We start from the raw sequence: 15,596 nt of genomic DNA, 5'->3' as shown, positions 1-15,596 counted from the left end.
GCGTACGCAGCCATCCTTTTCAGTTCCTTGTACAGACCGGAGTGGACATTAAGCCATGTGCAAGATGAAATTCCTCCTTCTGGGAACACAAGCAACACCAACACAACCATCAATAACCTTCAGGGTCTTGTCACTGAAGGTCTCACACATCACATTAGGATCAGCAGTCACACCTAACTCTAAGTTCCTCAAACAAACTGCATGCAGACCCATTAGAAACAATCTGCTCTTAGAGTCTAGCCAGTTCCAGCTTCATTCTCCTAGTAGGTGGTAGCCTATTGGACCTAAGCTGGATCTTAGCAACAACAAGACTCATAGGGAATTACACAGTCCTCATAGCCAGGCCTGTTAGTGTCAGTGGTTGCACTGAAGTCACCCCAGACCAGAAAAGTGTCACCTTTCAGGCACCTGTCAACCACCAAGCGCAGTTACAAATAAAATGTTTCCCTTGCCGAGACATCACTCACCATGGTTGGAGCATACACTGAGACAACAGACAAAGCACCCAGAAAGTGCTGTAATCTGAGTCTTATAATACACTCGTTGAAAGGAGTAACATTGGACACCATCATAAGGAGCTAGTCTGCCTCAGCAACAGCTTCTCCCGGAGTATGACAGCCATTATAGTAAACAGACCAATAAAAAGTGTACCCACCTACAGAGATCTGACCAAACCAAGGTCAGTGGCGGAGTTTACAAAGCTCCTCTGACATTGCAGGAAGATGATCATCATGCTGGTGAAACAATATGTTCCACACACCTATATGGATGAGCCGCCTCAAACTGAGACCCGAGTGCTGCAATGAAGCGGGTGACACCTCAGCACCACACCAGTTTCGATCCCTAACAGGCCTGACCCCATTAGTTCTCCAGTGGTTTCGACTCTTCCTGGAATGAGGCTCCCAAGGGCTTTTCTCCATCCCCTTCATAATGCTAGCAGCCTTCCTGTGGGTGGCTGCTTCAGAGCTATTCCCACAGTGGTCCGAAAACAGCTGTGGGAAGTTTTTACGGTTGTTGGAGTGCCAATCCTGCCACCATTCACCACGTTTTCCCATCAAGTTGGAGGACCACTTGCAGGGCCGCATGCATTTTAGCATTATGATTTGGTATTATTTATACTTTACAAACATTATTAAGTCACTTTATGCCAAATATATCTATCAGCTATATTCATAATGTCTATGAATAATATTATCTCAATTTGGATTTTTTTTTAAATACATGTGTAATGAGTCTCAGAGTGAATCCTTTGTAACACTAAGGTCTAAAAGAATTCAAAAACCTAATAATTTGGTCTTTACTTAGTTTTTTTTTTTTTTACTTAAATATTGCAATATTAAAATTGTTGTCTTATTTATCTTCCTGATGGAATTACCTTAGTTTTGTTTTTTTGTTTTCTGAAGTTTTTAGATTTTGTATGTAAAAATATTAAATATTTAAATATAGCACACATTCATATCCCTACTTATATTATGAACGAATATATTTAATACAATCAAAAATTGTAATCAAAGGTAATGGCAAGACATTTTTTAGATTAAAGGTATTTGAATCATATCGCATACAAAAGCACATCCTAATGTTAGAGATTGTCACTCTTAACAATTCAGTGTTTCATCTTTTGTATTTTCCAGAATTTAACCTGCAGATTATACTTTTTTTCAGTAAATAAGAGGGGTATGTAAGTTATATAAAACTGAGGGTTATTTAAGTGATCTCCCTAAAACATACTGTATTATCATGATATTTCCCTATTCTTACCCTTTACTAGGGGTAAGTGTACTCCTCAGATTCATTACCGGGTTGATCTACTGTTGCACTTTAAGATTAACACACGCATACACACTGATAGTAAAATCTGGATATATATAGTCTTTAGAAAAAGGTTACAAAAAGTAAAAGATGACAAGAATGGCTTGTGATCTAGCACTTGTCATTGTTCACGAGATGCTTTTCTGATGATCAGATGGAAATGGCTGCACATTACCGGCGCCCTCTTCTGATGTCGTTCTGTTCCTTTTTCCTGACACAATCATTCCTCCTCCTTCCTCCCTCCTTTGTCGCTCTTCAGATGAGGCATTTTTATTATTAAATTCTACAAGGGGGTTTTGCAAGACGTGATTGTTAGATATTCTGAATTGGCTGGCTCTCAATATGATGAATGAATTCACTGTTTTCCCAAACAATAAAACTTTTTTTGATGTTGCCTGAGGTATTTCTTCCTTTACCAGGCTGTAAAATAGTTTATCTATTTGTTGCCCCAGACGCCCAGGTTATAAACTAATCAATAACCTTAGGCACCAGCATGTCTTCCTTTCTTTGTTGGAACAGCTATTTTAAAAGTGAGGTACAAATGAGAAAAGGATATGCTTTGATTTGTCCTGAATGTAGTTCATCTGTTGTCTTAAGCAAAATAAAATGAAAATAAAGAACAAAATTTACAGATTTTGTACCCCACAACACATACTATGAAAACACAGGTTCATAAGAAATTTCAGTTCCAGCAATCTTAGGATAAAATTAAAAAGTAATCCCTGTAAAGTGGATGTTCACTTGTTCGTACGCGGTGATGATTTCCGCACGTGTTCAGTTTCTCCATGTGCATTGAGAGAGAGAGGGCTAGCTGCGTAAGGCTGTGAAGGCAGTTAAAGAATGCACCAGGCTTGTTTTTAGAGAGGTTGATTCGAGCATTGTTTTAACCTCGTATTTAATGAAGACTTTTTGCTATTGGATTTTAACCTCCACTTCACTTAGTTTACAGCGATCGGTTCGTAGCATGCATTGTTGCAATGTTACTTTCCTTGTTATTTATTAAATTACGTTTTTTTCAAATGTTCATGTTTTTCCCTGTGCTTAAAACTCATTAAAAGTGTTTACAGCGATCGGTTCGTAAGGCTATATCGTGAATTCTTACAATGTTACTTTTCTCTGTTCAAGGTTTTCTCGGTGTTATTCAATGTTTTTACATTTAGTTTACTATTACACTGTGCATTCTATGGTATAATTAACTATTTTTGTGCTTAAAAATCTTTAAAAAAATATATTTACATACTGTTTGTACGGTCTGGAACGGATTAATTGTATTTAAATACAATCCTTCGAGGTTCCACTGTACCTTAATTTTGTGACCTTTAAATGAAGTATCTTGCCTAAAGATCTGTTGTGATCCAGGACCTTACCAAGCATAAAATTTTGTATTACATGCATACAAAAGAAAACGACTTGTACAGTCTACCACTGAAACATGAGACTTTTTTATCATAATCTCATAATTTTGTTCATGTCTTGAACAGGATGGAAAAACAGCAGAAGATTTGGCAAGGAATGAGCATCATGACCACATTGCAATCTTGCTTGGAAAACTTAAAAAGGTTACATTTAAAAATATATATGTGCTAAGTTAAATAACTGGTAAAATTATCCATTAATTCATTTTTAATATAAAATTGATTTTATTATAATATATTTTTGTAAAATTAAGTGTAATTCTGTTGCATAAAAAGAGAAAACACATTAATACTAATAAAATAAATTCATTACTGTAAGAATGTAACACTTGTCTCTTTTCATGAGACAAAATAGTGAGAGGTGTTGAATATTTTTCCTTTGATCTATTGTTTTTAGTTGTCCCAGAAGTGAATAGTATTTATATTGTCGTTACAGAGGTGTTCTTTATTGCGTGCCCAATCAACATGCAATGCATTACCACTAAGAAGTAATGTTTGTTAGTGCATAGTATCCTATTTTTGTTATATTTTGTCCTCTAAATTCCTTTTCACCACTGGTTCCTTCAAAAACTTTGTAAGTAAAGATGTTCAACGTTATAATTGCATTGTGCAAGTGATAGAGTCCAAAAGTTTGAAATTTCAAACAAACCTGTCAATCACCTCACCTGTTGTGCATGTTTATTTTCCTCCTATATTGTTTTAGACCAGGGCTGCTTAGTTACAAATTCAGTTGGGCCAAATTTTCAAACCAAGAAATTTAGCTGGGCCAAACATTTTCAGTGGCCAATAAGCAGCAGGTAATGACAAATTTTAATCTATCACAAATTAATGTATGGAAAAACAAGTGTCCCTTTTAAATTTGGTCACATCTGACACAGGCACATCAAAAGCTGCTTAAAAATGCAATAAAAAAAAGCTATGAACAGAATCTGAGGTAGTAGCAATACTTTTTTTCCAATTTTGAAATGAAAAACATTTTGGTCATATCTGACCTAGGCACTTCTCAAAGTGCATAAAAACAAAATAGTGTATAGTATAGTATATAGTATATGCTTTTCCCTTTTGAAATGAAATAAATGTTTTGGTCATACAGTATATGACACAAGGTGCACCACAAAGTGCATTTAACAGAATAAAAAAAAAAAAACTATCAACGCTTGTGCAAGCCCCTAAAAATGATAGCAGTAACTAACACACCTGAATACAAATTCTACTACACGCTGAGGTAACATAGATTCGCTTTAAATCACCACATGTGTGATTAGCATTGCCTTTTTTGTAAACAATAAGGTGATAGTATGCATATGTTGCGTTTAAGTCAAGTCTGAGGTACTGTGAAGGTATATAGAGGCCTAGAGTCATAGCGCCGCATTTTTTGTTTATATGGTGAAAAAACATAATATTGAAATTGACAAATTGTCAAGTATAATAATAATAATTTTTTACATTTATGTAATGCTTTACTCACAAGTCAGAGCGCATTGTAAACTCCATGCAGGGAGGACCCGGGACCCAAACCCATCAGCAGTGCTACTATTGTGCTACGTGCATAGGTGTACTGTACTATATAATAGTGTACTTGATAGTTTAAAACTACAAACACAGAATTTCCAAAATTGAAGAATATCAACTGCCAGTTAACAAGCTCCACATTCTTCAAAAAAGTTCTGTAGTCCTGCAAAGCAATTAGTGCTTAATTTGATTGAGTTTTAAAGAAAATTCCAAACTTTTTGCATGTTTTCATCAGATGCAGTCTTCCTAATTCGTTGTTTGCTTTCAAATGCAAATGGATAATTATCTTTGTAACAGCCAGGGATTCACAAGATTAAAGCGTGTGAGTGGAGGGCCAACCACTCGTATGAAGAAAAGTCCAGAAACCATGCTTGTCAGTAACGAGGCTCTCATTGAAGTAACAATTAAATTAATTTGCAAAAACCGATGTTCACGCACTCTCTTGGTGAAAGTGGAATACAACTAAGACTCGGCACACAATTGATTATAAAATCATTCAATATGTAGTCAAATGCCACAAATAGCTGTCACGTTGCTAGGACTTTCTAGCAATTTTGCTATGCATAGTTTTACATTCATGCTCTGTACTACTGTAAGAATTTATGAAGCTCGCAAAGTGTTTTTCTTGGTTTCTCTTTGCATTTCTGCTGGGACAACGGCCTGGGCCACTTGGAGGTTGATTTTGGCCCACATGTGGCCAAATTGACCAGATATAGACATTTACCTCCATGTATTAATTTTCTATATTCATTTCTTTGTATAAGCCTAAAAAATGTCATTCTGCTTTAACATTTGTGATACAGACTTGACTTGTTTTTGTTTATAGATGCATACATTAGTACTGTTATGCATTCATAAATATGTATTTACCAAGCTTTTTTAAAGGGTATTTTAATAATATGTTTTTGCAGGATTCACATAAAGGAATATATATCCAGCAGCTTAGACATACTCAGAATCTGCAACCAAAAATTAAAGTGAAGTTATTTGGTCATTCTGGTTCAGGAAAAACAACTCTTATTGAGTCTCTTAAATGTGGCCTTTTAAGAAGCTTTTTCAGGAGACGTCGGCCAAGACTATCCTCAACAAATTCTTCAAGATTTCCACTTTCCCCGCTTTCTTCAAAGTCCTCAGGTAAAGTTGTACTACCTAAATCAAACTTTATTATATAAAGCACTTTTCTTGTGGTTTTTAAAATAGTTCACTTTACAGTGTTGCATTGATGTGAAAAAGTGTACTTTTATGTATCTTTTTACATTTTTAGATAAACAGAAATGTTTGACTGTTACTTTTGCAATATTGTTAAATAACAGTTGACTTATTTTATAAAATAATATTGGGAAAATAATCCAGTTTTGCCCACATTTCTACCATTTGAATCAACATTATTATAATTGCATCAAGTTCCTAAAATTAAGAGCAGAAAATCTCAAGCCACTGGCAACCTATCCACACCGGGTGATTTCACCAAATTCAGCCCAAGAGCTTAAAAAAGATGCTACAGGATAATATCAAGGTGTTTACTGGCAAGTGTTGCTGTAGTCAGGGTCAAAGAGCATGTTTCGGCCATCCAAAAAAGACTGCATGGTTTTGCCCTATATATTAGGTTTGGCTGAAGAATTCTGTCAAAAAATGAATATAGATGTACAACTGAAGTTTGTCAGAGAAGATCTAGGTGAAGAACTGGACTTTTGTAACAATACACTCTGGACAGATGAGTAAGAGGTAGAGCTGTTTGATCACAATGCCAGATGTCATGTTTGGCAAAAGACAAATCCTACCTTTGACCAGAGGAACCCACATACAAACTGGTAAAGCATAATAGTGTTTTATTATTTTTGTCCACTTTTCTGCCTCAGAACTTGAAAATCTTGTCATTACAGAGTCAACCATGAATTCCAAATAGTAACACATAGTAACTGAGGAGAATTTGAAGCCATCTGTCAAAAGATAAAGCTTTAACCTTAAGTGGACCGTCACATAAATCATTCAAGCAAATCCACAAAAAGAACTGGAGAAAAATAAGTATATGGTTATGAAGTAACCAAGCCAAAGCCAAGATCGTAACCCTATTTGGAATACTGCAGGGGTTCACGAAGTGGGCAGTACTTGTTTTTAAAAAAAAAAAAAGGCACTCAAAAATTACGTACTTCATAGAGATAAATACATACTTATTGTTGAAAAAATGGTTGCTAAAATTAACTTTCATTATTATTTGTTAAACTAGCTGTCCTTTATCAGTGTTTTCAAAATGAAGATCAAATATATTGAACAGATACATTTTCATGGGATTTACTTAATTTTTCAAATAACTGTATATACGGTACATAACTGCCGATTTGAGATGTCAAAATCAAAAGAACAGTACTGTACATTAGAAATAAAGTAATAAGTCAAATGGAGAAAATTACCATGTAAGACTAACAGAACATACAGTCACTGAGCAAATTATCATTAGCCAGTAACAGCGCACTACACAATAACATGCAGTGAATGCACTTGACTTGAGCATTCATAGTTTTCATACTCTTTTGTCTGTATGTGTAGCATTTGTTTGCTCAGAGGTTGATGCGCTTGCTGCTTCCTGAGCAGCTCTTCTTTTGTCCACCCTAGCGGCCCGCTTCTTCTCTTCTTTCACCGGCATCTTTTCACGTTAAAACTGATTAAGTCAGTGTTTGTGTTGCAATTACTTAGCATGTTTTCCTTAATTTTTCACTTAAGCTGGCACTTAAGTCTTCAATCTGCCTCAAGAATGATTTAAGATTTGAAGAAGTAGGGGAAGTGACGGTGAAGGTGGAAGGGAATGATAACGGCACCCATATGCATGTGCTGGACGGCCGCCCTGCTGGCTGCTGCCGAGAGTTGATTCTACAATAAAATAAAAAGAGGAATAACCTTGGAGGTCCATCATCACCATGAAAACAGATAGTAGACGTCATGTAGTATATGTGTACCAAATTTTAGGTCAATAGTTCAAACGGTTTGCGAGCTACAGGTGATTTAAAATCCTGGACAGACAAACGGACAGCCACAGTAGCATATTATATAAAAAGATACTAGCTAATACTGAGTATGGCCTTGTTTTAGTCTCAAAATACAATCTTGGTTCTTCATGACATTCTTTTGTGATTCTGGTCAATGTCGACATGACTACAGCTTCTGTTGATTTGCCAGCTGCACATTCATGGTATGAATTTCTCATTCTACCACATCCCAAAAGTGTTTTATTGGATTTAGATCTGGGGCCTCATGTATAAACGGTTCGTATGCACAGAAATGTTGCATAAGAACGTTTCCACGTTCAAATCGCGATGTATAAAACCTAAACTTGATGTAAAGCCACTGTGGCACGCGGCTGGGGTGGTACCCAGCCGGGACGCCCAGGGGGACTGGAGGAGGGCTTGTGCCTCCTCCAGACCACGAGGGGGCGACTGCCCTGGGTGCTTTGGGGACCACAGGTAGAGAGCATTGAAGGAGTGGAGGCTTAAGTCTTAAGAGTGAGGCATTAGAGTGCGAGGTCTGGACTTTTGGGGGAGCCTTGGGGGTTTTATTACTGTAAATATTAGGACTGTAAATAAATGTGTGGTGGCGCTTAAACATGTCTACCTGTCTGTGTCCGGGGCTCCCACACCACACACATTTCCACGGTAGCTTATACCCTGTCATACGCAAGTTCTCCGCTCGGTTTTGCAGACTGGCAGCGCCCAGTGTCAAAGCAGTGCTACTGTTCCTGTGTGGTTTATCTTTCTTTTTCAGATCCACATCCCTGACATGGCTTTATAAATAAACTGAAATTAACAGCATATTGTTTATCAGTTTAATGCATCTGATTGTAATTAACCTGTAACAATATAATGGTCCACAGAATGGTCAAACTATTCCAAATACCATAGCTGCTTTAGCGTTGTTACTCTCACTGTACCTTCTTTTTCTTCTTACAGCTGCTCCTGTTAGGGGTTGCCACAGCAGATCATTTTCAATATTACTCTCACTGCACCACTTGGAGCAGCTGATCAGAAAGAAAATTATCGGTATACAGCATCAAGCACACGCTGCCTCGGCCATGCTGAACTGCTCTCACACGGCAAACGCTTTAAAACCTTTCCTGTACAGACCTTGCAGTTCGGAAAGAGTTTCATCCCAAAAACTCTAAACGCACTCAATCAGTCCATCATGTGCTCCTTGTAGAACTGTTTGTACTTATAAGTACAATCGCCTCACTGTAAACTTGCACTATGGTTATAATATTGCAAAACCTGAGCCACTTTATAAAGCGCATATTTACATATGATGACGATATCATTTTTAAGATTGAAATGCAGCAAAATGTTTTATATTTTACAGATAAAACTTTAACTTCATTTAAATAATCTATATTGTTACTAATTAAAGGACACAGTATCGCTATGCTAGCAAGGATCTGGCGCTCCGTTTACAAATTGTTCCTGCCTCGCACTGTATGCTTCACTGGGACTGGCATGAAGAATAGAATAACTAAATATGTACTACGTAGATATTTCAATGTTCCTTAAACATTTTTGAAGAATCGGCATTATAAGCCTACAGATGGCTTAACATCTATTACAGAGCTAATCCTGTGACCTCTTTCATCTGCAAGGTGTTTCTGTCCACAGACTTGATGCTCGCTGGATAATTTTTGTTTTTTCTCACCATTCTAATTAAACTGTACAGACTGTTGTGCGTGAAAATTCCCAGAAAGCAGCAGTTATAAAATACTCAATCTGAAATCACTGAGATCACATATTTTCCCTGTTCTGGTGTTTCATGTGAATATTAACTGAAGCTACTGACCTGTACCTGAATGATTTTATGCATTGCACTGCTGCCACATGATTGGCTAAATTGAATTTCAGTATTTAGGATAAGTGTGCTACTGTAACATAGTTTGTTCTAGTTATTGGGCACCTATGCAAAGTTAGTTTTATATTTTGCAAGAATTGTAAACCAGTTCTTGCACAAAAGTATCAATGCTCTGTCTGAATAAAAAAAGAAGCAACCATTTCATTTTACAAACATTTGCATCTCTTAGCAGCTGAGGAGGAGAGTAAATGTGCAATAAATACATTTATATAGCTCACACAGATATTAAAATTTTTACTCCAATATTTGAGTCTCGAGACTAGGTTTTTAGCCATTTAGGTAAGACTAAAATTACACCATTTCTAATCATTTTTTAGGGCACAATGATAATTGTAACAGACTTACAGCTCCAGGGACAGGAATTCAAGTTGCAGTATATCCACTCATATTTGCATTGGTTTTCTTCTTAATTGCAAAATACATGAATTTAAGGTTAATTGGCAAGATTAAACTGACTTATTGAAGGCAACTGATGAGTGTTCACTAAGGTGAAAAGCATTACATTTGTTTAATTTTTTTTGAAAAAAATGAAACATAAATGTTTAACTTTAGTACATTTTTCATTAAATTCAGTCACAAACAACACAATTGAAATGGAAAACTTGCTTCAGATTGGTGGATTCTGATCCACCATCCATTACTTTTTCATTTATAGTAAAGTTAGTAAAGTTGTTTTTTTAACATTTCCATCCAAAATTTGCAAAACCTGCCCGTGCTGCAAGTACTAATTTGTTAGAACTCTTTAAATTGTTTATATATTGAGTAATAAGAGTGCTTCTAATATGTACTGATTTGAATGTGACAGGGTTTTATGTTTAATTAATCAAGTGCTTCATAAAACATTTGGAAAAGATGGAAACATTTGGAATTCTTTGAATAAGTGCAAAAGGCAGTGAGTTTCAAACCTGTGTTTAATGTTCTCTTTATTTTTGATAGAGTTCCATGTAAAATGTTTGACACCCTGGCTAAATTACAGGTTTGCTGATATTTGTAGTAAAAAAGCCTACTTCAACAGAAAACAATTAAAAGGGGCAGTGGAATCATCGTGTGAGTACAGGGATGAGTAGATTCCACTAAATATCAACAATTTGAAATCTATTATGAGTTGCAACAGGAAACACAAGGTGAAGAGTTTTGATTGGTTCTTGTAGACTTGAACATCATAGAAAATCGAGGATAGATCTTAAACTTGCTATGCATACAAGATAGCCCATGAATATCTCATACCTGAAAGTTATCTGCAAGGAAGAATGGGGGAACATTTCCAAAACACAAATTCAAAGACTCATAGCTGGCTACAAAAAACCTTGCATGCTATAATTTTGGCCAGTGGGGGTATTACTAAATACTGACTTAGAAATGTGCCCAAACTTTTGCAAATATCACATTTTCTCTTCTGTTTTTTTTTATTTATTTAATTTATACATTTTCATTCAAATAAATTGTACCTGTGCATTAATGTTTTAAGAAAAATGCCATTGTTTTAATTTGTTTGCTGTCAAGGTTGAATTTACTTAACTTTTTTTTAATGTTAAATTTGTACAAAATATTTAATTTGAACAGGGGTTACCAAACATTTGCATTATACTTTTTCATAGTAAATGCACAGTTTTATTGTTAAATTCACCAACAACTAAAAGTAGGAAATTTCTTGGGGTCACATAGTGTTAATTCCTGGGCTAGCTTAGGTGTGTCAAGGGACTAACGATGATTAATTTGCAAGACCAACATGAATTATTAATTGTATTATGAATGTTACTAGTTATCTGTTTCTCAAAAACTTGCATCATGTTGAATAATATATTTATGTAATCTGTTAATGTTAATATGTCATATACAGCTGCAGGTATACATATAATACAGTAGTGCTTTTGATTAGAAATAACTACTTTCTTTGATCTTTCATATAGTTTCAGTAAGTATTTCAAATCTCTATCCTGGATGTGAAAATGTCAGTGTTAGAAGTCGGAGTATGATGTTTGAACCAAGTCTGACTAAAGGAGTCTTAGAGGTTTTCTCACCTTCCCATAATGCCCATTCTACTGCTGATGACCCGTCTACCAAAGCAATTGATATTCAGAATGCCAACATCAATGGTAAGAAGTTTGTATAAAAGTAACAGTAGGTAAATGTGTAAACTGAATTCTGAAGAATTGGTTTAGACTAAGTAGAATGTTGTTCTTACATGAATGGGTTTTTGCTTCCTATATTTTTAAACTGGTAATTAATCATAAACAACTTAATTCATGCTGTCTTCGTTGAGAAAAGTCAGTTAATGTCTACCAATGACTGTTTAAAAAAAAAACTTATTAAACAAAAAGTGTTGCTAGTCTTTATCATTAGAGGTGCTGTGTATCAATTGACAACAAAACTTGTATTTTTTTGGATTACCTTCTCAACCACTTCATATACTAAAAATTCAGTTTTAGGCATCAAAGCAGACTACAGTGATCCCTCGCTATATCGCGCTTCGACTTTCGCGGTTTCACTCCATCGTGGATTTTAAATGTAAGCATATCTAAATATATATCACAGATTTTTTGGTGGTTCGCGGATTTCTGCGGACAATGGGTCTTTTAATTTATGGTACATGCTTCCTCAGTTTGTTTGCCCAGTTAATTTCATACAAGGGACGCTATTGGCGGATGGCTGAGAAGCTGCCCAATCAGAGCACGTATTACGTATTAAATAAAATTCCTCAATAATATACGATATGCTTCCCGTGTGGTGCTTCGCACACTTAAAAGCTCTAGCAGCACATATTGATTTTTGATTGTTTGCTTTTCTCTGTCTCTCTCACACTCTCTGACATTCTCTGCTCCTGTCTGAGGGGGTGTGAGCAGAGGGGCTGTTGGCACAGAGGCTGTTTGCCTAGAGGATACGGACGCTCCTCTCAAAAATGCTGAAAGACTACCTTCACATTGCTCCCTTTTTCTTGCAGCCGCTTTATCGCGGTACTTCGCATACTTAAAAGCCCAACAGCTCGTATTGATTTTTGATTGTTTGCTTTTTTTTCTCTCTGTCTCTTTCTCTCTCTGTGACTTTCTCTGCTCCTGACGCGCACTCCTATGAAGAGGAAGATATGTTTGCATTCTTTTAATTGTGAGAAAGAACTGTCATCTCTGTCTTGTCATGGAGCACAGTTTAAACTTTTGGCTAAAGGGTGTTCTGTCATGTCTAGAGGGCTCTAATAATGTTAAAAAACGTATTTAGAAGGTAAACAGGTTTTCTATGCTCTAACTGTGAAAATACTAGATTCATAAATAAAGAATCCTACTTCGTGGAAATTCATTAATCCCGGTAGAGTCTGGAACGGATTAACCACAATAAACAAGGGTTTACTGTATAACTGTGCGGAGAATATTTATAAACCGTGTGGGAGAGTTTATAAGGGCTTAAAATAAATAAAAATAACCATACAAACATGTGGTTTCTACTTCGCGGATTTTCACCTATCGCGGGGGGTTCTGGAACGCAACCCCCGCGATCGAGGAGGGATTACTGTATATTACATGTGTCGGAGTGAACTGTTTTTACAACACACACGCATTTTCCATCCATTTTACCTGTTACATTTAGTGGTTATAAGGCACTAAGCTCAATGGACCAAGTTGTCTTATTCCCAGAAACAGTCTCCAGCTCCTCAGAATTAATTCTGGAACACTGTTCAACCAGCTAAGAAATGTAATCCTTTCTGTGTGTCTTTGGTCTACTCTGGGTCTTTTCAGAGTGGGCCATGCCTGGTACAGCCACTGTAGGAGGCACCAAGGGAGGAAACTAAATTACACGTGTAAACCAAATAAACTGCCTCACCTTAGTTTGGAGAAGAAATGATTCTGCTTTTCAGTGATATTTACTGTTGAGCTCCTCACTCACAGAGAGATACCACCAAACATGCCCAAGAACCTCATTTCAGCCACTTGTGCTCACAATCTGATTCTTTCAGTCACTATTCTGACTTAATAACCACAGGTACCATTGAGGATGGACACTAAACTGAAAGTTTCATTTGGATGTAGTTACAATTTCACTATCACAGTATGGCACATTACAAAACAAACACTGGTGACACTAATTTAATGGACTAACTCACAATTACATCCACTCATGAACAAAAATCGTAAGATTCTTGAACTCCATCCATCCATCCATTGTCTAACCCGCTGAATCCGAATACAGGGTCACGGGGGTCTGCTGGAGCCAATCCCAGCCAACACAGGGCACAAGGCAGGAACCAATCCTGGGCAGGGTGCCAACCCACCGCAGGGCACACACTAGGGCCAATTTAGAATCGCCAATCCACCAAACCTGCATGTCTTTGGATTGTGGGAGGAAACCGGAGTGCCCGGTGGAAACCCACGCAGACACGGGGAGAACATGCAAACTCCACGCAGGGAGGACCCGGGAAGCGAACCCGGGTCTCCTAACTACGAGGCAGCAGCGCTACCACTGCGCCACCGTGCCGCCTACCTGAAATTACCTGCTTGAAATTAACCAGTCACTTTTGTTCTTATTAATCCATCAGTATATGAAACCCTATGGTTCTTAAATTGGACTGTGCTTTTCCTTGATAGTCTGTCCATTAAAAGTTCTATACAGTAAGGTACTGTATGTAAGTCACACACTTGTTGTTGCATTGAGTCCAATTAAAGTAGAGTACAACTACTCCCAAGTATGTCAACAGTACTTGTGTAAATACAAGGATCAAACTGATGCAGCTACCCTGCAACCCACCATTAGGTAAATGTTCACTGCCTTCTCCAGTACAGGCAGTCCCTGGATTACATATTTTAATACTTTATGTACCTTAACCTGGACATTGTCAAACATGCACGCAAGGTTGCAGTTTTTGCATCAGTATCATGTATTAACAGTTTTGAATGGCAGTTTTGTTTTCATGTTTTTTGTTTTCAAAAAGCAGGACTTTGCAGGGAGTGTATGCTGCCAATTTTCTATCTGATGATGACAAAAAATTATAAGATTTTTAATCCTCATTTTAATTTTAATATTTCAGGAGTTGGTGATTTTAGCGTATGGGAATTTTCTGGAAATCCAGTTTATTACTGTGCTTATGACTATTTTGCTGCAAATGACACTACTGCTATCCATATTGTAGCATTCAGTTTAGAGGAACCGTATGAAACACAGTTGAATCATGTGACCTTCTGGTTTAATTTTCTTAAGTCATTAATGGTCCCAGATGATCTTACAGGTATGGTGCTGTTTTTTTATTATCTAGATTTGAACTGTATTTATTGTTTTGCTTGCTAGTCATTGATGTCATGTAAAAATATATGGTCTTCTAATGAGTTTTTGGCCTATATTATGGTTACTAGAGGGTGCACTTGGTGCACTTCACTAATACATCCAACATAAATATATACTAATTTTTATAGTTGTGTGCATATTGTGTTCCAGTTTCACATTGCTTTTTCTTAAATAAACACAAAAATCCCTTTGTCAGTTTTTTTCATCAGTTTTTTATTTGAATATTACAGAATTCTTATTATTGTTTTTGTTATACACATAGAAATGCGTAATTTCACAAGTATCAATAAATGCTCATTCTGTTTTTACTCTGTTTTACAGCATCTCCATGTTATCACAATTTATAGCAAGTGATCTACTGATTATATTGAAAATATGTTATCATTCTGCATAGATAAAGTCCAGATTCCATATTCAGCTGTTTTATTTATCTAAACATAATATTTTTTGGTTGTGTTTTAGTGTAGTTCAATCATTTTAGAAACTGTATTGTGGACATTTAACAATTTTATTAGATTAATTGTATACAACCCATTCCCACGTGCTTTCCACACTGTTTTGTTATTTTTATCCACTTTTTTAAATCTATGCAGGCTTTCCTAACATATGGTTAGCTGATGGTGCATTTTATGTGTAAGTACACTCCAGTGCACATTCATATGAAAATATGAATGTCTCTTGGTGTTAGTGTAGACATGTCAGTTTCTT

At 36.3% G+C, this 15,596-nt stretch overlaps 1 protein-coding gene across 1 annotated transcript in view; it reads left to right on the top strand.

Moving 5' to 3' along the window:
* The window catches only part of dapk1 (death-associated protein kinase 1), a 198,591-nt gene that overhangs the window by 158,425 nt on the left and 24,570 nt on the right, over positions 1 to 15,596 (top strand). The window contains exons 19-22 of the mRNA XM_039758599.1: positions 3,294 to 3,371; positions 5,651 to 5,873; positions 11,531 to 11,716; positions 14,635 to 14,832. Of these exons, the coding sequence (XP_039614533.1) occupies positions 3,294 to 3,371; positions 5,651 to 5,873; positions 11,531 to 11,716; positions 14,635 to 14,832 (685 nt within the window). The remainder of the gene's footprint in view (positions 1 to 3,293; positions 3,372 to 5,650; positions 5,874 to 11,530; positions 11,717 to 14,634; positions 14,833 to 15,596) is intronic.

This window comes from Polypterus senegalus, chromosome 7 (genome assembly GCF_016835505.1).
Source record: "Polypterus senegalus isolate Bchr_013 chromosome 7, ASM1683550v1, whole genome shotgun sequence".
Taxonomy (NCBI): Eukaryota; Metazoa; Chordata; class Cladistia; order Polypteriformes; family Polypteridae; genus Polypterus; species Polypterus senegalus.
Note: the sequence above shows the minus strand (reverse complement) of the source record. Positions and strands in the feature narration are given on the sequence as shown.